Source organism: Anabrus simplex, chromosome 1 (genome assembly GCF_040414725.1).
Source record: "Anabrus simplex isolate iqAnaSimp1 chromosome 1, ASM4041472v1, whole genome shotgun sequence".
In the NCBI taxonomy this organism is placed as follows: domain Eukaryota; kingdom Metazoa; phylum Arthropoda; class Insecta; order Orthoptera; family Tettigoniidae; genus Anabrus; species Anabrus simplex.
The window spans coordinates 1,207,792,197-1,207,818,139 of NC_090265.1; the positions used below are offsets into that span (position 1 = coordinate 1,207,792,197).

General features: G+C 37.6%; 1 protein-coding gene across 1 annotated transcript in view; it reads left to right on the forward strand.

Annotated features, from left to right (window-relative positions):
* puf (ubiquitinyl hydrolase 1 puf) overlaps window positions 1–25,943 on the forward strand; it is an 870,156-nt gene that overhangs the window by 477,635 nt on the left and 366,578 nt on the right. The window contains exons 25-27 of the mRNA XM_068225443.1: window positions 13,282–13,493; window positions 13,686–13,854; window positions 18,621–18,850. Of these exons, the coding sequence (XP_068081544.1) occupies window positions 13,282–13,493; window positions 13,686–13,854; window positions 18,621–18,850 (611 nt within the window). The remainder of the gene's footprint in view (window positions 1–13,281; window positions 13,494–13,685; window positions 13,855–18,620; window positions 18,851–25,943) is intronic.

Below are 25,943 nucleotides of genomic sequence, written 5' to 3' on the forward strand. Positions count from 1 at the left end.
TCTTTTGGGCCAGATATGTTGACGATGTCTTCGTGATCATGAATGAGAAATCAATTAACGCTTCCACCACCCTCCTAAGACTCAACAATATTGATCCTCATATCAAAATCACACTAGAATCTGAATCAAATCAAAAAATCAACTTTCTAGATTTAACTATCACTAGAAACTCAGATTCATTCAGTTATAAAATATTCAGAAAACCTACTCAAACAGCCTCCACCATTCGCCAAGATTCAGTGCACCCCCAGTCCCACAAACGAGCCACATACAATAACCTAGTGCACCGAGCCTTCAGCATAATACATATGTCCAAGAAAGATCTAAAGAACGAACTTAACACAATCCGCGGAATGGCAAAATTCAATAGCTTCAGCAATCATTTTATAGAAAGGATAATCAATAAACACAAACATCGCCCTAAAACTACCCTCAAAAAAAAAGAAATAACTAAACCTCTAACATTTTCCACCTTCACGTTCAACAATGATATCTACAAGTTAACCAATATCTTCAAGAAACAAGGCATTAAAATAGCCTTCAAAACCAACAATAAGAACATGAACGTTTTACACAGTACTTCACACATCAACAAGACCAGCAGATTTTTAAAATCAGGAGTTTATAGGATCAAATGCAACACCTGTGAAAAATTCTACATTGGGTAAACTGGAAGAAACCTCAATATTAGATACCGCGAGCACACTAACACAATAAAATACAACAGGTTTTCAGCCATCGGCCAACACGTGCAAGATTATAACACTAATTTTACCAATATCGAACAGGACATGGACATCCTCGAATTAGCAAACAAAGGCCCTTTACTCAACATAATGGAAAATTACTACATACACCTAGACCAATACTTTAACGCCAGTCACAATCTCAATGAAATCTCAGAGAAACCCAACATACTCTTTTGATCTATTTATCACTTTCCTCAGAAACAGTAATGCAGCCAACCAAAACTCAATCCTAAGTTTAATCAAAGGTACTTTTCCGAGACAATTACCCTTTCTCCCGCACCCTTCAGCCCCGCCTTAAGCCCCCCCCCCTCCTCATCCCCTCCCAAGCCACCACCACTCTTCCTAAGCCACTTCCACTCCTCCTAACCCGCACGCGCCTGCCCTCCTCTCTGCCCATTTTTCTCTTCCTACCATCACTCGCACCCCATCAGCTAAACTACACTCACCACAGCGAGACAATTACCCTTTCTCCCGCACCGTTCAGCCCCGCCTTAAGCCTCCCCCCTCCTCCTCATCCCCTCCCCTCCTCCTCATCCCCTCCCAAGCCACCTCCACTCTTCCCAAGCCACTTCCACTCCTCCTAACCCGCACGCGCCTGCCCTCCTCTCTGCTCATTTTTCTCTTCCCACCACCAGTCGCACACCATCAGCTAAACTACACACACTGCAGCGCGAGGTAAGCGTCCTTTCACTTTATGGTAACCTTTTCCTCTCTCTGTGTACTTTGTTTTTTACCAGCTTTTCTCCATTTTAATAGGTCCAATTTGGTTTCCGCTAAGAACCGAGAATTAATATCTCCACGCGCAGTGTCCACTTTCTTCTTAACCAGAAATTCAAAAATAACTTCACATCCAACAATCAACAATGCTGCCCGTCAACACAACTTTAATATACCAACTGCGTAATTTCTCTGCTTAAGCTGATCAGTGTCAAGCTGACTTGGCTTATAAAGAGTACCACATTTTACTCTCCAGACTTTGTACATACTTGTATATATTTTTATATTTTTTATGTGTGTCATTTTACATTGTATTCTTTATTACGAGGACCTACTGATTTCCATAATTTTTACAACACTAAGCACCCCATTTGTACTTTGTTCCAAACTTCTTAGTATGTATATTCCTTGTATAATTAACTATTACTTACCTGTACCATACTAACATCTCTCATTTCATCTATCACACTTCACTTTATAAATTATAAATCCATAAGATTCTTACCGTTAAAATAACATGACCCCTAGGTGGGTCGAAACTAGTTCCATGTAATTTAAAATATTGTAAATACATCTTAGTATTGAATAGGTGGAAACCTCTACTGTGTTATTATTCATATGTTATAAAGTGCAAGTATGAACTGTACTTTCGAACTCGTCTAAGTGTGAAATGCAACTCATTACTATTAACTGACAGTGCTACGTCTTGCATTATCGTGCCAATAGAACTTTTTCATTTGTCTGTATTTCTCTCTAATAAACACCAGAAATCTTGGCGAAGTTTCGTAACCTCACATTACTTTAAACATCGTATCCAGCGTGGGACAGGCTACATCATTGGAGATACGTGGTAACATCGAGGGAAAAGACGTGGTAACTTCGAGGGATGATACGTGGTAACTTCGTGGGAGAAGACATGGTAACATTGAGGGATGGAACATGGTTCGCTGCTGTTGGTGCTGAGTTCGACCTCAGGCTGTTCGCCGTAGGAGTTCCAGTCGCCAAGCTGCGGAGCCGCACTCAACCATTACTATAGCTGAATTCAGGTGATATAAGTGTATTTTACAAACTTTGTTGAGTGAATAATTGCACTAAAACATTAACTGGCTTACTGCCAAGGCACTCAATCATTCTCAACACTCTAGTACTATGCTTGTCATGTGAAAGCGCCTGGTCCATAAAAAAAAAAAAAAAAAAAAAAAATTGATCGTGTGAATTCCAGTCCTACTACTTGTTGAAATTGTAGGAAGTCATTTAACGGAACTGTAGGTCATTCTTAAATGAACTTTAGGATTTTTTTTTTTTTTTTTTTTGAAGTAAGTGTAATCTGAAGTCATTCCATAACAACTTAGTTGACATTAAGTGTACAAGTTAATTTATTTAACTGGACTTTAGGATTTCTGATGCAAGCGATTTAAAATCATTAATATTTAATTGGATTGTAAGATTTCTGAAGCAAGTGTAATTTGAAATTATGTTTAATCTATAATGATTTAGACAGACTCTAGGCTTGCACAGAAGTGATTTGGAGGATTTAATTTTTCTTTTGAACTCTAAAATCTTGGTCAATTGACAAAGTGATTTGAATGAAGGTTTATGAACAAAGTTTTTATTTTGAATATTAGTTAATTTGAATCCATGTGTGAAAACTTAGTTGAACTTTAGGGTGTGTTTAATTGAAATTATTGAAAGCTATTATTCATTCTGGACATTTTTACGAACATCGAGTGGATGTGTAGAATAAAGACTATATTTTGTTCAATCTTAACAGCGTTTACAATTCTGCAATTTAATTTCATTCTGAACATGTCAGTGGAAGATTTACTTTTTTAATTAAGGAGAAGCAGGGTGTTTTTCTTCAAATCATTAATAAAATTATAAAATTTTAATACCATCTATTATTCGCCCTGCGAAGTCTTCCTTCTCTGTACCTGCTCCAATAAGACGGTACACAACCCGAGATCCTTCCCATGCTCTTGCTCAACAACTTTTCTTGGTACAGTATGTATGTATGTATGTATGTATGTATGTATGTATGTATGTATGTATGTATGTATGTATGTGTGTATGTATGTATGACATACATTGTATGTACTTCAAAAGTTCCATAATGACTCTCCAAGAACCAATACGTACAACAAGGAATGAACACTCATGGGCATTGTAAAATGGGAATCGAGCCAACGGCACATGGTGGTCCCAAGCGGTCATCAATCCAAGAACTTACTACGTCCAGTGTTGCTTAACCCTTTACTGCACACTGTTGCCTTCAGGCAACATATAACTTTTCACCTGTATAAATGGATACAGATTGTGGACAGAGGTAGTTTTATGGCCCACCTTCAACTGTACAGTCAATTAAACACATATACCAGTGATCTTTTTTTTTTACATACATAAATTATGACATAACAGCCCTACAACCAAAGGTACTCCTTCCACCACGTCAACATCCATGCATACCAACCACCATTTATTTTATGTGGGCCCTCCCCATCACATTACCACAGGCTTCAGGAGTACCTCTGGCTCAACCTCAAGACATTACCAACCTACAGTCGTGCAAGTATACTTGCGCCTTGCAATACGTACCCATGACCAGTAGCAGTAACATTCGGTCTGTGAATGTTAAAAGCTTTGCAAAGTGTCCGTTTCATGACTGTATTGATGAGTTCAATCAACAAATTAATTTAAAATACCACCTAATTGACACAATTGGTTCAAGCCACCCAATGTTTTTACAAAAAGTGCCTCACCATAGACACTTTAAGATATTTTAAAATATATTTATTAGAAAACAAGTTTTTTAACATAATTTTAGACAAGAATTATAATTTAAGTATCTTTTTCACATATTTTGTATGGTAAACTTGTTCATTTTATGCGAGTCAGCACTCAAAGAGATCTTAAATAGTACTGTGTTGTATGCCTGCTTGGCTTCTACTCATCTTGTGAGCATATAGATACTGAAAGAATGTATTCATAGCTAGTTTTAAGGGATTCCGTTGGGTACAGCATTAATTGAAACTCCCCAGGGTGCTCTTCGAACCAATTCTGGACAACTTGGACCCAATGACACAGTACATTATGTTGATAGAATATCTCAACCTGGTAGGGGTATGTGAAGTCCACGAAGGGCTGCACGCGGTCGCCAAGCAGTGCAGCGTAACAGTTGTGCTGATCTTTGATCTCTTCAGGTGGAGCAGCAGATCCAGGCCATGCCACGTGAACACACCCCACACCATTAAAGAGCTACCACCAGCTTGTATGGTGTCTTGTTGATAACTGGGGTCCGTGGCTTCACAGGGCCTGCGCGATACCTGAACCCTAAACATCAGCTCAAAACAACTGGAATAGTGACACATCGGTTCAAGCTACCTGTTGCCAGTCTTCCAGGGTCCAATTAGCAACGTCATGTGCTCGGATGAGACGTTGTTGTGGCTTGTATCCGGATGTCTACTAGGGCAATCTGCTAGGTCTTCTGCTCCCATATACCACTGACATCAAAGAGCGCTGCACTGACCTGTAGGATACACATCTGGTACCTCCTACTTTAAATGTGGATGTGATTTAAGCCAGTGTGACGAGTTTGTTACAACAGACAATTATAGCCAGGCTGGTTAATTGCAATCATTAAATACCCATGGTTGGCCACTGTGCTGTTCATAGTAGGTGCTAATGCCCTTCCATGAGGTACATCCGTTACACACGACACCACCAATCGAACTTTAGTAGTGGAATGTTCCATCCATCTGATCCCCACTATCATGCCCCATTCGAAAGACTATAATTCACATCACTTTGTCATGACCAGGACAGACAGCGTTTACACTCACTCTCGAGATGTTGTGATGTTTGAGACATCACTGTATATTTTTAATTATTGAACTATATATTTAATTGATAAGATGTATATATTTAATCACTGATAGGTCATTTTTAAATTTATATATATATATAGGGTTTTCATCATCCATTTCAATCATCATTTCATTTCTTCGTATCGCGGCTATAACGTATTTTGAACGAACAAATTATTGGGTAAAGTATTTCAACATCACGCATATTTATAACTTGCAGTAAATTTTCCAATAGCCGTTGTAAGGTGACCAGAGTCAGCAGGCTAATTTCAGCCCAGTTCCAGGAAAAGTACGTCATCGAGGTTACGAGAGATATTACCCTCTCCACCTCATGAAGAGACAGTTGATACATTATTAACACCCACTTTTCAAACTTCGCTTTGAGACGCTTTATTTCAGCGGGAAAGTTCAGCCTATGTGAATGAACGTAATGAAGCAACGTGATGGATTCACAGCAATACAAGGGAGAAGGGAGGAGACCTCGAATCTTACTGGACCATGTGATATGGCTGATGGAAGGAGACTTTTGAACCGATAAATACCACCGACAAGGGCTGGAGAGGACATTCGGACTTTCTCATTTATATTCTTATTCATACTCTTACTACGATTCTACGTCTACACATCGGAGAAGATTTTAACTTAGTTCACTTCGCATCTGAGTATATTCTACTTAAAAGTTACTCTCATTGGGACTTGTTATCTCAATGACGAGAGGTAGTCAACGGGAGACCGGCTTTGACTAGTATAGGGCAGGAGAGCTCTTATTATGAATTTAGCTACGCTACTGTTCCGTAATACGGAAGAATACGAATGTATTCTCTCCATGAACATAACCCATGGTGGTTTTGCACTTAAAAGTAGGACTCATTACGACTTTATGTAAGGAGTACAGTAGGAAGTGTTAAGGACACGAAATGTAGAAGTAGGACTGGAATCCAACAACAGAGAAGGTAGCCGGTACGAGATCCACATATCGTCAGCTTCAAGACAACAGAGTCTACATATGGTGAGCTTATGGCATAAGTTACTGCAAGTCTTCGCGCAACAGTTCATTTTTAAAATTAATTTCATTCAATTTTTCTTTTGCTTCCGTAAGTTCAGGTGTCGTTAAAACGCCGTTACGTCATGTTTTTCATCTTAATAAATAGCTGTTCTAATTTGTATTTTATGAAATGATTATTAATGATCCTTAAATTCCAAGTTAGTGTACTTAATGATTTGTGTTCCGTTTACCTCACCCCTGGGAGTTTTTTGAGTCTCGTTACGCATTATTATTATTATTATTATTATTATTATTATTATTATTATTATTATTATTATTATTATTATTATTATTATTATTATTATTATTATTATTAATTATCTACTTTTGTTTTCAAGCCATAAGCTTGAAGACTGGTGCCCTTGGAATACTGTTTATGGAGAAACAATGACATATCATTTATTTATTTTAATATTAAAGTGACCCGCCACGTTATAATTTTGTCATACATCTGTGGGCCAAGTGGGTACGTCACATATTGTCGCCACAACTGAGGGGCTCGTAAATCATTAAGTACTGGTATAGAAGGATAAAATCAGTAGTTTGGGGGTAACTGTTGTGTATCCACAGTATATTTTTCTAGTGTGTTTGATTTTGGGGGTAACATGGCTGAGCAAGAGGAGAAAGACACGACGCTGCGTAGTGGACACATGCTGAAGGGTAGTACTTTAGGTAATTCTAAGGAAGAGTTAGATAAATGTGTAGAGGAGGAAACTAATATTAGGAGCGAAGATAGCGAAGGGAATAAGAGTAGGAATGACGAAGTTACATTAGATTCAGACGATAGTACGATGGGGGGCGAGGCGGAGGTTAGTCCTAACAGTGAGGGTAATAATAATCAGTTACTTGAAATGATGCAGTTAATTTTAAGTAAGATAGAGGATAGTAAATCTGAAATAAAAAATGAAATGGAGCAAAAAATCCAAAATAAAAAAGGAATTGGAACAAATTAAAACAGATGTGGAACAAACTAAATCAGAAATTAAAAATGAAGTAGAACAAACTAAACGAGAATTAAGTAAGGCATTGAATGAACACAAGGTAGAAGCTAATAAAAGGATGGACGAACATAGCAAACAGTTACAAGAATTATTTAAACAAAATGAAAGATTTAACAAGCAGATAGAGGAACAGAAAGAGATAACTAAGCAAAACAAACAAGAGGTAGAAAAGAAATTTGTAGAGCAGAGGAGTGAGTTGTTGGGATTAATGGAAAAAGAAAGCAACAACACTAGAAAGGAGTTAGAGACACAGGTGACAAGTATTAATAATAAAGTTGAGATCCAAAAGGATACCTTATTTGAAGCTGCGAGTAACAGTAAATTAGAGGAAGTCCAGAGGGACGAATTGTTGGCAGTGTTATGTGAACACGCTGAGATTTTTTCTAAGAAACCCGGTAAAACACATGTTTATGAACATTCTTTTTCAGTGCTGGATGACAGTCCTTTCAGCGGGCCACGGTATGCTATCCCACACAAATATGCCAAGGCAGTTGACGATCAGATACAAGCTATGTTAGCTGATGGGATAATTGAAGTGTCTAATAGCCAGTATATAAATTCTTTAATCGTTGTGCCTAAGAGTGATGGGAGCGTCAGACTTTGCATTGATGGGAGGGAAATGTATAGACGTATTTGTACTGACCAGTTAAAATCACAGACTATTGAAGAGTTAATTCAGGGCTTTGAGGGTAAAAAATGGTTTTCATCTGTTGATTTAAGAAGTAGTTTTTGGCAGATTCCTTTGAGAGTAGAGGACAGGCCTCTGACAGCATTTAGTCATAAGTACAGCTTGTATCAGTTTCAGCGCGTTCCCTACGGGAAGAAGACTAGTTCTGCAGCCTTAATAAGAGCATTAAATATTGCATTAGGTGATGTGGCAGGGGATTTCGCCACGGTTTTTATTGATGATATGGCTGGAGTTTTATATCAAGGACCTTATCGTATACATAAGAAACTAGGACCTTGTGCTTATCAATTATCTGACGGTGATTGCATTTTATTGGGTTCATTCAACATTCGGAGTTTACGTAAATATATTATGAGTCCGGTGGATTTTCCATAGTGCTGGAATATAGGTCAGTGAGCCAGGCCATGCTTATCTCTTATATAATATACCTGTCGCAGCGTGGAGTGACTGCTCTCTGGTAGGTGGAGTTTCCCAAGTTTTGTTTTGCTTGCTACACGATGTGTGTGTATACGATTGACACGAGTTCATTACCAAGATTACGTCTGTTCTCTTTACGTAACGCCATGTATGGGTAATCTAGTATTTGATTTTATATAACGAGGATCATTAATATTGCAGTTTAAAATTTGTAAATTCCCCGTAGACTGTAAGAAGTCATCATAAAGACTTGCAATAATTTTACCCTAGGCTAAAACCACGTGAATGTGTTAGCGTGTGTAAAGTGAAAGTCATACAGCAAGAACGTATAAACACTTGAAAGAGTAATACGATGCATTTTGTTTGTGTAAATTTTGAACAGATCTAAATTGAATTGTCAAGTATTGCATACACTGGATTCATAAAATCAGCAAGAGATGACGAACATTTGAGAAAGTGAGACATCAGAAACTCGCTAGGTTGTAATATTGTGTTTTTAAAGGAAATTTTGAAGTGTTATATATTATGTGTTATTAAGTTGTAGGTGGAATCATCAAGTTGTAATTTTGTAAAATAGTGTTATGTTGTATACAGTAATGAATGAATGTACAGTGGTTTTGAAAACAAGTGAAACGTAAGTGGCAAAGTGTAAGTGTGAGCCCTGAACGGAAGTACTACTTGTTTCAGGCTCAAAGTTGCGAATGTGATGTTTGGGACATCACTGTATATTTTTAATTATTGAACTATATATTTAATTGATAAGATGTATATATTTAATCACTGATAGGTCATTTTTAAATTAATATGTATATATATATATATAGGGTTTTTATCATCCATTTCAATCATCATTTCATTTCTTCGTATCGCGGCTATAACGTATTCTGAACGAACTAATTATTGGGTAAAGTATTTCAACATCACGCATATTTATAACTTGTAGTAAATTTTCCAATAGCCGTTGTAAGGTGACCAGAGTCAGCAGGCTAATTTCAGCCCAGTTCCAGGAAAAGTACGTCATCGAGGTTACGAGAGATATTACGCTCTCCACCTCATGAAGAGACAGTTGATACATTATTAACACCCACTTTTCAAACTTCGCTTTGAGACGCTTTATTTCAGCGGGAAAGTTCAGCCTATGTGAATGAACGTAATGAAGCAACGTGATGGATTCACAGCAATACAAGGGAGAAGGGAGGAGACCTCGAATCTTACTGGACCATGTGATATGGCTGATGGAAGGAGACTTTTGAACCGATAAATACCACCGACAAGGGCTGGAGAGGACATTCAGACTTTCTCATTTATATTCTTATTCATACTCTTACTACGATTCTACGTCTACACATCGGAGAAGATTTTAACTTAGTTCACTTCGCATCTGAGTATATTCTACTCAAAAGTTACTCTCATTGGGACTTGTTATCTCAATGACGAGAGGTAGTCAACGGGAGACCGGCTTTGACTAGTATAGGGCAGGAGAGCTCTTATTATGAATTTAGCTACGCTACTGTTCCGGAATACGGAAGAATACGAATGTATTCTCTCCATGAACATAACCCATGGTGGTTTTGCACTTAAAAGTAGGACTCATTACGGCTTTATGTAAGGAGTACAGTAGGAAGTGTTAAGGACAGGAAATGTAGAAGTAGGACTGGAATCCAACAACAGAGAAGGCAGCCGGTACGAGATCCACATATCGTCAGCTTCAAGACAACAGAGTCTACATATGGTGAGCTTATGGCATAAGTTACTGCAAGTCTTCGCGCAACAGTTCATTTTTAAAATTAATTTAATTCAATTTTTCTTTTGCTTCCGTAAGTTCAGATGTCGTTAAAACGCCGTTACGTCACGTTTTTCATCTTAATAAATAGCTGTTCTAATTTGTATTTTATGAAATGATTATTAATGATCCTTAAATTCCAAGTTAGTGTACTTAATGATTTGTGTTCCGTTCACCTCACCCCTGGGAGTTTTTTGAGTCTCATTACGCATTATTATTATTATTATTATTAATTATCTACTTTTGTTTTCAAGCCATAAGCTTGAAGACTGGCGCCCTTGGGATACTGTTTATGGAGAAACAATGACATATCATTTATTTATTTTAATATTAAAGTGACCCACCACATCTGTGGGCCAAATGGATACGTCACAATGTCACATCATACCTGATACAGGTCTGGGCACTTCCAAGATGTCGCAGTGTTGTGGCGCTACCAGCTGTCCCCTTTAAATACTGCTGTCCCATGATTTTTGACATGTCGGTGTACTGCTTTATTGGGAAGTAACTCCAATACAAAATTGATACCTCTAGACAACAGAAATATACAAATAACACTAGTAATGAACAGATATATTAGGGAACAGAGTCTTGTTTCATCTTGTTTCTGGCTGTCCAGTATGGGGCTGGTAAAATGCCTTGTTTTTGTTGGGTTGGGTTGAGTCCTGTGCATTGAAGTAGGTGTTGCGCGAGTCCATCACTGATCCAGTAATTTTGCAGATGGTACACTTTTCCGTCATGTATACTTTGTTTCTAACTAGATGTGCAATTGAATAGTCATGTCTTGTTTCCAATCTGAAGATCGCCACTGCTTCTTTTCTCAGCTTGCTTTTGTTTTTGTCCTGTAGGTCTTTTACTCTCTTCCATTTCTTCATTGTAGTAAGTTGGGTAGTTTCTTTCTTCCATTTTTCAAGGGTTTTATTTGTGATTATCTTCCTGACTGAGTTAGCTGCCAGTGTATTATATCATGTTGGAGATTTGGCTGCATTTATGCTTGTCTGTCACATTGTGAGTACCTCCAAAATACGTAGGTCAGCACAAAAAATAGCAAATAAAATATTGCATATCATATGCCATCCTATATATAAAACACACTCCAATTTTTCATTCTAAATCCAGGGAAAATGTACTAGCGAATATGATACGCGCCTGTGGTAAAAATAGACCATGAATTCCAGCATGAAGTATCACTTTGCATGTCAAAGAAGAGTCATAGAATTTTCTGCACTTCTACAGGGTCTCTGATGTAAACCCAGACCAAACGCCTGGTGTTTGTACTCAGCGCTACGGCAGCTGCAGCATGGGAGGCGTGTGCGTAATTCTTGACCTTGCAAGCAGTCTGCATGTGTTCCACCTGGCACACATGATTTGCCAGTCTGAATCACAGCTGTTAAGACGGTGAGACAGTTATCGTTGCAACACCGTATTTTCGCATGTAAATCTTATTTTAAATACTAGTCAGCTCAACGGGTACGTGATGCATTTGTTCAGCAATTTCCTGGTGAAGTGCCACCTTCACTAGCGCAGATTCACGTAATTGTAAATAAATTTAAAACTACTGACTCAGTGTTCAATGAAAAATAAAATAAAAAGAGGGTTTTAACAGAGGAAACGCTAGATGACATTGGTGAGAATCTTGAATGATCACCGAATAAATCACTCACAAAATTAGCAACCCAAGTAGCAGTTTCGGTTTCTTCTGCACACAGAGCTACACAGCCGTTACAGATCAAACCGTACAGGTTTACACGGGCCCATTGTTTAAGACCTGCTGATCCAGACACAAGAGTGAGATATTGTGAGTGGTATCTTGCATCATTGAATGATCGTTTATTCAATCCACAGCTTGTATTGTTTTTGAATGAGGCATGGTTTCATCTTAATGGTCGTGTGAACAGTCATAACTCTCACTATTGGTATGCAGAAAATCCTAATAGTGTTTATGAAATCCCTCATGATGTTAGGAAGATTGGTGTTGGTGTGCTTTTAGTGCAAGATGAATAATTGGACCTTTTTTTTTTTTTAAACAGCAGTAAATACAGAGAGGTACCAAGATGACATTTTGATGCCGTTCTTCCATCAGTTAACGGAAGAAGAAAAATCACATTGGTGGTTTCAACAAGATTCAGCCCCTGCCCATACAGCAGATAATTCCTTTTTTACAATCTCGGAAGTGTTGCAGACAGTGTGATCACTGCCTCTCATTCTCCAGATCTAACAGTATGTGATTTTTACTTGTGGAGTAAGCTGAAAAAGTGTATCAAACAAATCCTCACACATTGGAGGAACTGTAAGAAAACATTATGTTACGTGACTCCCTCTCAGACTTATTCTGATGGTTCCCTCAGCTTCCGCTTCGAACGCTAGCGGTGTACCATGTCCAGTGAGTCATCTGGTGACGAATGAACATACTACTTCCACTTCCATTATAACATCTAAATTCAAACCTCATTGTTTGAAAAGCCTTTCTCTTGAACAGTCGAGACATAAGTTCAGCTGAGGCAGGTGCCTTAATGCAGAGTACAAACAACATGTGTTCGGTCTGGATTTATATGAGAGACTCTGTATATGTCCATGTCACTAATTAAATAAAAACAGACTCAAAGCATCAAATTTATGAATTTCTTACCATGATAGATTATGACTAATTTTATCTCTGATTGTTTGCAAGTTCTTTTGGTCTATACGAAGACACCAAGACTGTTACAAGTTTTATTGGTCTGTATAAAAAGTAAAGCAACAAGTGTGTTATAAATTTATTAATTAAAAATAACATTCATGTTATTAGTAACTGTTTTAAAAAATGACATTTAATCCACAAATGAAAAGTGTAAAAAGTGATGCATGAACCCACTGTGGCAGCTTCCTGCCACAACTCGTAGAATGTATACAAGTGAATCATTTTTGTAGAGATGTGTACTTTCTCTCTCTCAATGACTATCCTTTAGGCATTCAGAACTCCCTTAAATTCGTACTTGCACTTTTCACTGTTTATTATTTGCTACTTTCTTCTCTTTTTAGAAAGCATAGAGGATCCACAAGGCTGTGTTATTGATATTGATGACCTTGCGAAGCGGTTATCTAAGTTGATCCTTTCTCGAGAATATCTGGAAATGAGGCATAACACTACAGAAGACGATGGACTCATTGGCTTATTGAATCTCATGTCAAATGTGCTCAAGCATAACCCTCCCTTTAAAACTTGTAAAGAAGGGCAAGAGTTTTTGTCTCAGGTATGTAATGTAGGGTAAGAAAGGGCCTTGAGCTCTAACTTCGCCACCAATGAAGACGAATTACTTACTTACTTACTTACTTACTTACTTACTTATCATCAATCAAATATATTGCTCTTGTACACGGTTTTCCTTGTATTTGTGTTAATTTCTGTGTTGCAAGATTCTGGAGCATTTTTGTTTCATCACTAGGTATTTGATTTTCTCTTTGCCTTACCTAATCCTCGCAAGAGATATGTGCCTAAATGCAAGTCTCAGCTTTCACGGTCATCAGCATTTGATTTGCTGGTAGAGTTGGTGAAAGGTGCTCCAGAAAACTACAAGTTGCTGCATGAGAAGTTGCTTGCTCAACACGAGCCAGGTATGTTCATTTTATCAGATTATAATGAATGTTTGTCATTAAGTTTTATGTTTTCAGTGATTAATATTTATCTGCTTAATACACCTAAGAAAAGTAAAGTATATGTATAATTATTTCATAGTCATCCATTCCTTCTAAATCTTTTTATTTTTTTTTTAATTTTTTTTTTTATAAGTGCTGTATTTCATAATGAAATACATTTATTGTAATATTAGTATTAATATTAGATTCATTGGCAATGGTAAATCATCATCTGTACGGTATGTGTAAAGAAAAATGAAGTTTTCCTGATCCAGGATAGCTGTAGGCCTACAACAGGGAAAATTTAAAAATTCAAAAATATATATATATAAGCTCATTTAATCCTAAGATAAATAGTACAAAAATTATTGTTACTGTACGGTACACCTTGTTCTACAGTAGCTATCCCTTGTGGACTCTGTCCCTCTCTCTGTGTGTACTTTTCAAGTGATTCCTGCAAATATAGTTTGATACTGTTTTAGATATGAACAAGTGTTGTATGTAGTGTTGTTCAGTGAATTTGTCCATCTCAAATAACTCGTGAACAATTAAAGAAATTGACATTCTGCTTTCACTCTTGGCAATGCTACAAAGGGGCTCATAATTGGACTTGCAGTACTTTTCCAGGCTATCAATATCTGTCGAGATATTGGTACTGATTTTGTTTTTGAAAATTGAATTACATTGTTTTCTACACCCGGCCATAAACTTACAAACATTACAAATTCAGCACCATGATTATTTAGCAAATCAGACTAGTACTTCTCCAGAAAATGAAATGTATCAAACCGTGCTTCATTTACCAGCCAGAGGCTGCCCTACTCAATTCGCTCATGAGCTAGCTGTTGACATACAGAATTCCTTGACCTTCTTTTGACAGCTATATATCTTCTCTACTGTGTCCATAAATATGCAATAATAAATTGTATGATTTAACACCTTTTATATTTTGTATGTTAACAGTTGAAGGGAAAATTGATATGCGATGGTTTCTAAAGGACAATATTATTTTTAAGGCTCGGAAGTTCATGCCCTAAAAAACTAAGAAATATGCATGCACATATGCTGTTAAAAACTTGAAAATATGCCAAAAAATATGCACTATTAAAATGAAAAAATGGCAGCAGACAAGTGAGGTTAGTATTGATAATATAAACTTACATTTATTCGTTGGAGGTTGAAGCAGAAATGGTCCCGCTGTCAATGCTGAGTGATGAATTGCAGTTGAAAACTTTCTTTCCACATCACAAGATGTTATTGGGGCATATTTAAATGATGATAACTGCTCCACAGAAAGAGGCAAATCGATTTAACAATGGGAAAGAATTGTGTATTGTCTCAGAAATGTGATTAACAGCATGTGCCAAACAAGTTATATGAATTAAGTTAGGAAAATGCCTTTCAGTGTTTGTCCAGATTTTAACATATAAGTACTTGCATCAGTAACAAAATAAAAGTAGCCGGTCGTATTTGATTCCAGATGACCATAATAATTTCAATTCCGTCACACACTGCGTTACAGTTACATTGTTAGTGGCCGGCAATTCACACACGTTAAGAAGAGATGGTACCATCTTTTGTTCCTTATTTAAGGTGCCCACAATTACATTAGCAATAAATCGGTCCTCAGAATCAGTGGTTTCATTAATAGACAACTACACAAACTGATCCGCTAATTCAGCTTGTAAATTTGACAATACATTATTGTAACAACATCCTACGTAAGTCTTGCGCAGTGTACTTGCTTCAGGCACATATTGTCGAGTGTATTTGGCAAGAAAATGTTTTAATGTGGGGGTATTAATTTCATACAAGGGAATATCAGCAGCTAAAAATGCTTGGCACAAGTCGAAAGAAAATTCATTAATCCTACTTGCTACTTTTTGAACAGGCTCTTTATTTGCAAGTTTGCTAGTTAAATTCTCCTTATGTTTTGCTGTGTTTATGTGTTGAATTATTTGAAATCTTTTCTCACATGCTCCACAGGACAGTAATATCTGTAGATATTAATTCACCTGAAAACTCCTTCTGTAAATTAAACTCGAAGTTGGTCTTATTTTCAGCATTTAAAAAAATTTTTAATGGACACCCTATACGCAAAACATAGTTTGGTCACAACCAGTTCACAACACCGTTACAGGACTCAGTGGACAGCCAATCGACCGCTAAGCACAAAACATGAGGGTAAATGATGAAACAAGGGATTCACTGCGTGACATCATAACTCCTCACCACATGACAAGTTGCATCATCATGCACAACATTACTGCCAACATCAACCAGATGAAGAAACTGATTTATAAATACTGTAAAACCATTAAACTGATTAAAATATGCCATATAGATGCTAAAATATTAAAATATGTTGCATTTATCAAAATCACTAAAATATGCAGTTATATGCACTATAAAAGCATGCTCAAATGACTGAAAATTCCATAATTCGTGCACATAATGTATAAGCATACATTTTTAACCCCTAAGAAAAAACATGCAAATGCATGGACTTCTAAGCCCTTATTATTATCCTGACACATAGGACTAAACGAGCTAGCTGCATGTATAGACAGTATACCTCTTAGCGTGCATCCAGGAGAGTGTAGATTTGAACCCCACCATCAGCAACCCTGAAGATGGTTTTCTGTGTTTTGCCATTTCCATATCAGACAAATGCAGGGATTGTACTTTAATTAAGGTCATAGCCACTGCCTTCCCAGTCCTAGTGCATTCCTACTGAATCATTGCTGAAAACCCACCTGAGTTATTGCAAACATTAGTAAAAAAGAAAATACAGGTTTGATGTTAAGTTTGATGTTAGGAAGGACATCTGGCCATAAAACTGAGCAAAATCCTTGAGTGACATGGATCTCAGCTGTATATCCACTAAGTTATGCAAAAAGTGGCAGAGAAAGGAGGAAAAGTATTAATAACCAAACAAAAAGCCTAGGTGAGGGATAGTAGTTAACATTATACTGAAAGTTAGAAAGTAATGGTGGTAATGGAAGTGACTATTATTTTGGGAAGTACAGTAAAACCTCTCATATCAGGATTAACATGGTGCCAGGTGGTCCAAATAACACAAAATCTGGATATCAGAGATGATCATTAAAATACAGTCGAATTCATACAAAGAATCTATAAATCTTTATTTTGGGAGTAATTAGACCTATAAAAATTTTACACACTAGGGCCTATGTATTAAAATCAAATATAATACTGTATTTAAATACAGTACAAAACATATGTAAAATATAAAAAGCAAACATAACAATCACAACAAATTACAGTCGTTTCCTTTTTCCAGCCATGCTTTGATTGTAACACTAATTAAAGTGACACAAACTGTGTACCTCAGCTTTAGCCAGAAAATCATGACCACATTAAAAACAAATAATATACCGTACTGCAATGCTCACAACTAACACAGATTAAGGCAGTAGGTGCTGCTGAGTGTGTGAGTCAAAAACTTTCCTATCCCTGGCAGTTCCAGTCTGCAATTCCTCCTTGCATTCCTTCTTATGCTACAGTCCAACTCAGTAATGTGGCTATAAATACACTGTGGTAAAATGTATTTAACCTTTTCTAATATTACCATAGGAAGGAAAAGCAGTTATGTAATGGGTTTCCTTTCCTATCTCGGCCCTGCGGTCTAGGGGTAGCATGCCTGCCTCTTGCCCAGAGGCCCTGGGTTCGATTTCCAGCTAGGTCACCGATTTTTACCTGGATCTGATGGCTGGTTCAAGGTCCACTCAGCCTATGTGACTACAACTGAGGAGCTATCTGACGGTAAGATAGCGGCCCTGGTCTAGAAAGCCAAGAATAATGGCCGAGAGGATTCGTCGTGCTGACCACACGACACCTCATAATCTGCAAGCCTTTGGGCTGAGCAGCGGTTGCTTGGTAGGCCATGGTCCTTCGGGGCTGTTGTGCCATGGGGTTTGGTTTTTTTCCTTTCGTATAGAAATTCCCTTGGTCGACCTTCATTCTTTTTTGATCCCATTGGTATTAGGTTTGCAAAGCCTAGTTCATCTTTCACTTTCACTGCTTTTGTTGCCATTCTCCTTTTTGTTTATTCTTTGAAGAAATGAATCACTTCCTTTTTCCCTTCTGATTAGTAGTCAGTGGCCCAAAAATATTAACTTATCATATACATTTAAATAAAATGATCTCCATAAATCAAGCTGGATATCAGAGGGTTCGGGTATCAGAGAAATGAATACGAGAGGTTGTACTGTACAACAAGTTCAACTGGGCAATCACTCCTTCTTAACACTAATCAGAGTGAATACCTAGCAGTCAGAAGAAGGTGAAGGAATTCGGTGTGTCGACAGCTAGCTCATGTTTCATGCATAGCATAAATCAAACAGAGCAGCCCCATCTGGCAAATGAAGCACGTTTGAACACATTATATTTTCTCACAATTCTCTGATTTTCAAAATAAGCATGCTGCAGAATTCATAATATTTGTAAATTTTAAGACTAGGTGTAGAAAACAGTGTAGTTCCATGTGAGTGAAAAGATTAAAAAGTTAGTTTCATTGTCTCGGAAGATACTGACACCATAGTGAAGTACTGCAAGTCTGATTACGAGCTCCTTGGTAACATTGCTGAAAGGGAAATCAGAATGTCAATATCTTCATTTGTTCACGATTAATTTGAGGTAGACGTCTTAGCTCAAGAACCCTGTATATATACACACATTGTTTTAGCTTATGCAATTCTCATAAAATTATTGTCATTTTGAAGGTCCTCATTCACCTTATCCTTGGGACTATTGGCCTCATGAGGATGGAAGATCAGATTGTGGATATGTTGGACTCACAAACCTTGGTGCTACATGTTATATGGCATCTTGTATGCAGCATCTATACATGATGCCTCAAGCCCGTTCTTCCATATTGCAAGCAAAGTGTGATGGCAATAGCAAACATGAACTAACATTACGTGAGCTCCAGCGTATGTTTGCTTATCTTCTGGTGAGAACGTACAACAATAAGCATAGAATTAGTATGGGTCATAGTTATTTTGCAATTTGTAAAGAATTAGAGTTATATTGAACATATCACTGTGGCTCAAATGACAGAGAGATAAGAACTTAATTTATTTGTATTGGTACAAGTAATTTTTTCATTTAGGTGAATTCGATGAGAATACTGGTGTTTACCCTCAAGTTCTGTACTTGTTTAATATATATGTATATATAACAAATACATTACACACATGTATACATACATTCATGCTGATTCAGACTCAGGAATAGCTCTCTCTATGGATCGGGAGTTGAGTGAGCCTCTGGATCCCAAAATCGCAGGTTCAAACCTGGCAGAGGTAGTCGGGAGTTTTGAAGGATGGGAAAAAAGTTCATTCGACACTCCATGGCGTATGATGGCGACATGTAAAATATCTCTGGTAAACATTAGGTGTTTCTCATCAATGTAAAATCTAGTACTAGCATAACAACCTTAACAGGTTCTATTGTTTACTTTACCTTGGTTCTATTTTACATTGATGGCATATCTGTGTGGATAAGCATGTTTAAAGTAAGTTTTAATTCAATGATGATGGGCCTTAGTGTTCAAAAACTAGTTATGAAGTGAATATTTGTGTGCTGATAAGACTGTTAGATTTTAATAATAATTTTATTTCTTTGAAGATACAGTGCACAAATTATGTATAGAGTTGAGTACAAACTAGAATTACTGACATCACTCACTTTTACAAAAGATTACAATAGAAGATCTCTGATTTGTACAAGTGAGTACATGGTATCAGCTGCATTGTACACTGCATAATTTGCATGCGCAGGATTCATCTGGATCATGGAAGTATTACGTATTACACAGCTTATGGTGGTATCCATGTACCGCCATTCAGTTAACAAAGTGTTGCAGGTCTTGATTAGAGTTTGTCCATGCCCTATTCATCATGGCGTCCAGTGTACAAAAGTCAATCCAGATTTTGTCTCTTTTCTTCACTCTGTCCTGCATTAGTTTCTCCAAAGCATCTCTTCATCCGGGGGTCCTTGATGAAGGTCTCCTGGGCAAGTTCATATGCTAGTAGAGATTTTGCGTATTTCAGTAACCTCAGGGTAGCTTTCAAAAAACATAACTGCTTTGAGTGTCCTCACGTCTGCCATAGTCATCTTCTCCCAGATGATTTCCAACCCGTATGTGGTGATGGGAGCTATATTCGCGTTACATAATCTCATAGTTGTTCCCAGTGAAAGCTTTGTGATTGTTTCAATATCATAATTACATGGCTTTGGTTGCTGCTGTTGCTCGAGACTTTGTGTGGGGTCTGTAGACTCTAGCTGTTTTTTGTAATGTCAATCGTAGATTTGTAAATAATAATAATAATAATAATAATAATAATGATGATAATAATACCATCAGCACTGTTTTTAACATAATGGCTTTGATGTTTTATAATGATTGTACCTCAACTAGTGTAAACTTGTCTATGATTGTGAATTGTTGATGTTATGAACAAGTGAGAGATATGATTGCTGTCCTTCTTCACTGTCACCTTAGTAACTTTGAGAAAGTTTTGTGTAAAGTGCTAATTGTCTGTTACCACCACCTACACTTTTGGGCAGTGTTCTTGCCATTCCAGATGTCTTAGTAGGTTGTTATTTAGTACCAAAAATTATGATATACAAGATACTCTTTAATTCAGTTCTGCGTTTTTATTTCATCAAAATCATTATACATTTATTTTTCAATACATAACAAGACAAATATAATATGACTAAGCTATACTTCCCTTTCCCTCTTCAGTGTATATAGTTATTGCTTATAGCATTCCTGTCACTCCTTACATGGCAGCTATGACCAGACCTAGGGAACTGACTTCAAACCAAACATAGTCTGGAGGTAATGGACGATTAGCAACTTTGAGCACAGAAAACTTTCTCAAAGTTACTATGGTGACAGTGGAGGATTACTACAATCATAATTTCTATCACTTATTCATTACATCACCAATTCACAATCATTGACAAGTTTACTTTACATACACAGGGTTTAAAGTGATTTGATAGAATCGCAGGATATTCATATTGAACAATACTTCATTCTTTGTTTATTAGGGTGTGTGTGTTTTTTTTCTTGCAGTCATGTTTCTATAATTAGTGTTTTGTTACAGATTGGAAAACTTTTAAGTTACACACTATTTATTGGAAATCACCCAGAACAAATCATGCTACTTTCCTTTGGATCTTTTCCAGTTCTCATATCAAGGAATCCTGGTTTGGGTTCCATATACTGGAACCATACTCTAATTGGGTCTTAAAATTGTGACTTAAAAGTCCTCTCCTTAACATCCTTCCTACAACCCCTAAATACCCTCATAAACATATGAAGAGATCTGTAATATTTTTACAACCTTGTTAATATCATCATTCTCGTCATCATGTAACCCTTCCAGCTTGCCAGCTAGGGTGCTCATTAATGTGATTACTCCAATGAAGATTATATTTACATCTAGGTACTTAAAGTGATCCCCGTGAGGTACTGTCACTCCAGTCAGCATAGTAATTATAACTGAGAGGTCTTTTATTATCGTTGGACTTACAACCTGAATTTTCATCCCATTTACCATCATACCCATTGTCTATTGTCAATCTTACAAGATTGTCGTCTTTTTGTAGTCACTCACAGTCTTGTAACTTATTCACTACTCTGTACAGAACAACCTCATCTGCAAAGGCCTGATCTCTGATTCGAGTTCTTTACTCGTATCGTTTATATACAGTACTTAAGAAAACATAAAGATCCAATAATACTGCCTTGTGGGATCTCCCTCTTAATCGTTACACGATCAGATAATTCCCTGAAATCTGTTTTCTTGAAATTTAACCACTCAGTCTCCCATAATCTCTCTCACGGGTTTTCAACTGGCGGACCGCAGTGCCTTTTTTTCTGGACCTGCATGTTAAAATTAAAAATAGTAAAATATATCTTAGAGAGTATTGTACAACTTCCTCGTTCCCTGGCCTAAAATAATACTTGTTCCACAATTGGCAGTACTGAATTTTGATGATGTGGGAGTGAGCAGTTTCCTATTTGTTTCATAGATGGCAAAGCAAAGTAAAGTCATCTCCTTACAGAGCATGAAGGCCCTTGGAGGGGTGGAAGGTAAAGGTTTCCACTATTCGTAACCTCGGCACGTGGGCTAGAATGGTTAGCTCTATGCCCGGGCGCCTTTGCCCCAATCAAGAATGGACAGAACAAGAGAAAGTAATACAGATGTCTTGAAATGTACCCTGGATTTTAGGTAGGGTAAAAAATTCATTTGTCAGCTCTGAAATGCTGAAAGTGCGTTCTGTTGAAATGGTCAAAATATTATTTCTAAGTGATGTGAAAGTGATTCAAGTCGCTGTCTACTACTACAAATGTGTGCAGGGTAGAATTGTTATCAGTGGATGTTCATACCAACCTCAGGCAGGAAAGAAGTGATGTTTCTGTGTACTCTGTGGCACTGGATGAATCTTGTGTAAGCTGAGCTGAGTGGCTTAGATGGTGTTCTTTATGAAATTGTGTTAGGATCCTTAAATTATCAGATGTTGTGCTCACGCAATCTAAAACAAACACATGCCATACTGCTCGCAAGGGGATTCTTTTGCTTCATGGCAGTGCACGACCTCACACGGCTAATCAAACACGGTACCTTATGATTTCATTTGATTGGGGTCAATTTGATATCCTACGTCTTGACCTAGTCTCCAGTGACTACCACTTGTTCCTGCACTTGACAAATCATTTAGGAAGTCAGGGCCATGATGATGATGACCTAAAAGCGATCAGGCGGCAGATTTCATTGAGGATGGAATTCAGGAGCTGGTTTCATGATATGACACGTGCCTTAACATGCTTGGAACTTGAGTTGAGAAGAGTTCAAGGTACAGGCTTACATGTAAAGAATTAATTGTTTAAAAAATTGCATTACTTTTTCTTTCTATATCAAAACAGTACTTAAACACTCCTTCTACATAGGGCATGTTGTTGTTTGAGTCATCAGTCCATAGACTGGTTTGATACAGCTCTCCATGCCACCCTATCCTTTTCATTTCTACGTAACTATTGCATCCTACATCTGCTCTAATCTGCTTGTCGTATTCATACCTTGGTCTACCCCTACCGTTCTTACCACCTATACTTCCTTCAAAAACCAACTGAACAAGTCCTGGGTGTGTTAAGATGTGTCCTATCATTCTATCTCTTCTTCTCATCAAATTTAGCCAAATCAATCTCCTCTCACCAATTCGATTCAGTATCTCTTCATTCGTGATTCGATCTATCCATCTCACCTTCAGCATTCTTCTGTAACACTACATTTCAAAAGCTTCTATTCTCTTTCTTTCTGAGCTAGTTATCGTCCATGTTTCACTTCCATACAATGCCACGCTCCACACGAAAGTCTTCAAAAACATCTTTCTAATTCCGATATCAATGGTTGAAGTGAGCAAATTTCTTTTCTTAAGAAAGCTCTTCCTTGCTTGTGCTAGTCTGCATTTTATGTCCTCCTTACTGCTGCCATTGTTAGTTATTTTACTACCCAAGTAACAATATTCATCTACTTCCTTTAAGACTTTATTTCCTAATCTAATATTTCCTGCATCACCTGCCTTCGTTCGACTGCACTCCATTACTGTTGTTTTGGACTTACTTATTTTCATCTGGTACTCCTTACCCAAGACTTCATCTATACCATTCAGCAACTTCTCGAGATCTTCTGCAGTCTCAGATAAAATAACAATATCATCAGCAAATCTCAAGGTTTTGATTTCCTCTCCTTGGACTGTGATTCCCTTTCCAAATTTCTCTTTGATTTCCTTTACTGCCTGTTCTATGTAAACATTGAAAAAGAGAGGGGACAAACTGCAGCCTTGCCTCACTCCTTTCTGGATTGCTGCTTCTTTTTCAAAACCCTCGATTCTTATCACTGCAGACTGATTTTTATACAGATTGTAGATAATTCTTCGTTCTCGGTATCTGATCCCGATCATCTTCAGAATCTGAAATAGCTTGGTCCAGTCAACATTACTGAATGCCTTTTCTAGGTCTACGAATATGATGTACGTGAGCTTGTCCTTCTTAATTCGATCCAAGAGATCAGACGTAAAGTCAGGATTGCTTCAAGTGTTCCTACATTTCTTCTGAAGCCAAATTGATCTTCTCCCAACTCAGCTTCAACTTGTTTTTCCATTCTTCTGTAAATAATACGTGTTAAAATTTTGCAGGCATGAGATACTAAACTAATAGTGCGGTAGTTTTCACACTTGTCAGCACTGGCTATCTTGGGAATAGGTATAACAACATTCTTTCGAAAATCGGATGGGACTTCTCCTGTCTCATACATCTTGCACACTAAATGAAATAACCTTGCCATGCTTGTTTCTCCTAAGGCTGTCAGTAATTCGAGTGGAATGTCATCAATTCCAGGTGCCTTGTTCCTATTGAGGTCTCTCACAGCTCTGTCAAACTCTGACCTCAAAATTGGGTCTCCCATTCCATCAGCATCAACAGCCTCTTCATGTTCCAGAACCAAATTATCTACATCTTTACCTTCATACAACTGTTGGATATGCTCCTGCCATCTTTCTGCTTTGTTTTCTTTCCCTAGAAGTGGCTTTCCATCTGAGCTCTTAATATTCATACACCTAGATTTCCTTTCTCCAAAGGTTTCCTTAATTTTCCTGTATGCAGCATCTACCTTTCCCAGGACCATACAGCCTTCGATATCCTTGCACTTCTCCTTCAGCCATTCTTCCTTAGCTACCTTGCACTTTCTATCCACTTCATTCTTTAATCGCCTGTATTCTTTTCTGCCCTCTTCATTTCTAGCATTCTTTTATTTTCGTCGTTCATCAATCAGGTCTAGTATCTCCTGAGTTATCCACTGATTCTTAGTTGATCTTTTCTTCCTTCCTAACATTTCTTCAGCAGCCCTACTGACTTCATTTTTCATGACTCTCCACTCTTCCTCTATAGTGTTTCCTTCAGCCTTTTCATTTAGTCCTTGTGCAACATGTTCCTTGAAACAATCCCTCACACTCTTTTCTTTCAACTTGTCTAGATCCCATCTTTTTGCATTCTTTCCTTTCTTCAATTTCTTCAACTTCAGATGGCATTTCATGACCAACAAGTTGTGGTCAGAGTCCACGTCTGCTCCTGGGAAAGTTTTGCAATCCAACACCTGGTTTCTGAATCTCTGCCTAATCATAATGAAGTCTATTTAATACCTTCCAGTGTCTCCAGGTCTCGTCCACGTATACAGCTGTCGTTTGTGGTGTTTGAACCAAGTATTGGCAAGGACTAAATTATGATCAGTGCAGAATTCAACCAGCCGACTTCCTCTTTTGTTCCTTTGTCCCAATCCAAATTCTCCTACTGTACTACCTTCTCTTCCTTGGCCTACCACAGCATTCCAGTCTCCCATCACAATTAGATTCTCGTCACCTTTTACATATTGTATTAAATCTTCTATCTCTTCATATATTATTTTGATTTCTTCATCATCCGCTGAACTAGTAAGCATATAGACCTGCACTATTGTGGTGGGCATTGGTTTGGTGTCTATATTGACGACAATAATTCTTTCACTATGCTGGTCGTAGTAGCTTACCCGCTGCCCTATTTTCTTATTCATTATTAAACCAACTCCTGCATTTCCCCTGTTTGATTTTGCATTGATAATTCGGTAGTCGCCTGTCCAAAAATCTTGTTCTTCCTGCCAACGTACTTCACTTATACCAACTACATCTAACTTTAGCCTATCCATCTCCCTTTTCAGATTCTCTAACCTACCACAACGATTCAAACTTCTAACATTCCATGCTCCGACTCGCAGAATGTCAGTATCCATCTTCTTGACGATCACCCCTCTCGTGTAGTCCCCACCCGGAGATCCGAATGGGGGACTAGTTTACCTCTGAAATATTTTACCCGGGAGGAAGCTATCATCAGTACATCATTCATGCAGAGAGAGCTGCATGTCCTCGGGAGTTAGTTACGGCTGTAATTTCCCGTTGCTTTCAGCCGTGTAGCAGTATCAACACAGCTAAGCCAT